The 2500-nt window shown below is 40.4% G+C and overlaps 1 protein-coding gene across 1 annotated transcript in view; it reads right to left on the reverse strand.

Moving 5' to 3' along the window:
• dnai3 (dynein axonemal intermediate chain 3) overlaps nucleotides 1–2500 on the reverse strand; it is a 20633-nt gene that overhangs the window by 7783 nt on the left and 10350 nt on the right. The window contains exons 10-12 of the mRNA XM_053240713.1: nucleotides 2067–2156; nucleotides 1769–1852; nucleotides 279–401 (exon numbers count right to left, since the gene is read on the reverse strand). Coding sequence (XP_053096688.1) covers nucleotides 279–401; nucleotides 1769–1852; nucleotides 2067–2156 — 297 coding nt within the window. The remainder of the gene's footprint in view (nucleotides 1–278; nucleotides 402–1768; nucleotides 1853–2066; nucleotides 2157–2500) is intronic.

Below are 2500 nucleotides of genomic sequence, written 5' to 3' on the forward strand. Positions count from 1 at the left end.
ATGAAAGAGGCGTGGCTTCTGTATCAATCAGTCTCAGGTGTGGCTTCTCAGTAAGGGAGGTGTGGCTTCTCAGTGAGGGGGTGTGGCTTCTCAGTGAGGGGGTGTGGCTTCTCAGTGAGGGAGGCGTGGCTTCTCAGTAAGGGAGGTGTGGCTTCTCAGTGAGGGAGGTGTGGCTTCTCAGTAAGTTAGTTTAGTTAAAAATAATTAATAAGCATAATAAAAATAATCATGTAATTAATTGAACATTGTTATTTAGATGCTCCGCGATTCCATCACACCTCAAAGCTGTCCGGGAGCCACTGCACGTCTGTGACGGGGCCTCTGTGTCCACTCTCGATTCCTGACATGCCACAGTAACGCACTACAGGGGTGTCACTCTGCTGCTTATCCTCAAAATACTGCTGAAAGAACACACACACACACACACACACACACACATACATACACACACACACACAAACAGGATTAAATGTTTAATTTAGACATATGTTAATATTACATGAAAGAGACAAGGCAAATGAATATACAGTGTGTACACATGTAAGTGTAAAGACTTATATTAATGCAAACACACACACACACACATACACACACACACACACACATACACACACACACACACAGATGGCAGCAAGGGTTCTGATGGCACCATGTGGGTGCCTGTGCGTGTTCAAGTGTTAGAGTGGGGCTGCATAACAGCTGTGTTTGACAGCATTGTGTGTGTGTCTCTGTGTGTGTGTGTGTGTCTCTGTGTGTGTGTGTGTGTGTCTCTGTGTGTGTGTGTGTGTGTGTGTGTGTGTGTCTCTCTGTGTGTGTGTGTGTGTGTCAGTAGGGGGTTCATTGTGCAGCTCACTGAATAAACAGTGGGTGGAACTGAAGGCAGATGTCAGGTCTGTGCTGTTCAATATACACACACACACACACACACACACATATATACACACACACATATATACACACACACACACACACACACACACACACTAATTCAATTAGGAGGCAGTAAAGTGAAATTACAGCCCTCCTCCCATCAGGTTTCACACAACACATTGAACAGTTCAGTGTGTACATGTGCACACACACACACACACACACACACACACACACACACTCAGAGCTATACCAACTGTTCAGTAATGTTTTTTACATACACATTTTTATAAATGAAGTAGAGCTTATTAAAGAATTATTAGAGATACAGTGCATATGAAACACTGCATATAATAATAAACATAAATATATGTTACACATTAATATTATTTAATTATAAATTAAACATGTTACATATTAAAAGTTTGATTAAAAGTGTAACAAGAAGAAGAAGAAGACTTAATAATAATAATAATAAGAAGAAGAAGAAGAAGAAGATTAAATTAAAAATTGTATTTAATCACGGTTTTTGAATGTAAAATTATTTTTGAAAACTTTAATCATATACATATATATAATGAAATTATTATTAAATGCAATAATGTGATATTTTAATATATAACTTCACATAATATTATATATATATACAATTAAATAAATTTTAATTTAATAAATTTAATTTATTTAAATTTGTAAAATAATTGTTATTATATATTATTTGTGTGTGTGAGTGTGTATGTGAGTATATGTGTGTGTGTGTGTGTGTGTGTATGTATGCGAGTATATATGTGTGTGTGTGTGTGTGTGTGTGTGTGTGTGTATGTGTGTGTGTGTGTGTGTGTGCGCGTGTGTGTGTGTGTGTATGTGTGTGTGTGTGTGTGTGTGCGTGCCTGCTCACCATCGTGTTGGTCATTTTTGTTCGTACTCCACTGCGAGTTCCCTGCAGTCTGTCCACATGGCCTGAGATATCCCATAGTACCACCTACACACACACACACACACACACACACACACACACAGAAAATGGACACCAAAAAGGGAAAAAGAAAGAAAAGAGGATTTATTTATCAGGGCAAAGTGAGTAGGAAGAAAAGATCAAGTCCTCATTATGTTATATAATTCACACACACACACACACACACACACACACACACACACACACACAGAGAGAGTGAAAGAGGAGAAACAGACTGCACCTGGCCGTTCATGCAGCCTCCAACGATAATATTGGTGTCTGAGGGACAGAAGTGGAAGCACAGCACGTCGTCCGGACATTCCAACAGCAACTGCAGAAAAAACAGCCGGAGTTTCATTTCAAAGCCGCGCTCGCTTTCATCTGCTCCGACTCACTGATATCCGCTTTCAGCTTCTCCACAGCAAACGTTCATCTCGGCCCGGAGCCAGAATAATCTCCCAAAACAACGAAACCTGATTTAAGCTTCTGAAGACCAACAGAGCGCTTTCATCCTCATTCCACACACAGCATCCATCCAGCTGCAGGCACATCACCACAGCTGGATTTAACTCCCACTATGGAGAGGTTAAAGTACATGTTGGTGGAGAAAAAGAGAGAAAGTGGATAGATGGATAGATGCATGGATGGAGATGGACAGGTGGAGCTGTGGGCATG

The sequence above is a fragment of the Pangasianodon hypophthalmus genome, chromosome 16 (assembly GCF_027358585.1).
Source record: "Pangasianodon hypophthalmus isolate fPanHyp1 chromosome 16, fPanHyp1.pri, whole genome shotgun sequence".
Lineage (NCBI taxonomy): Eukaryota > Metazoa > Chordata > Actinopteri > Siluriformes > Pangasiidae > Pangasianodon > Pangasianodon hypophthalmus.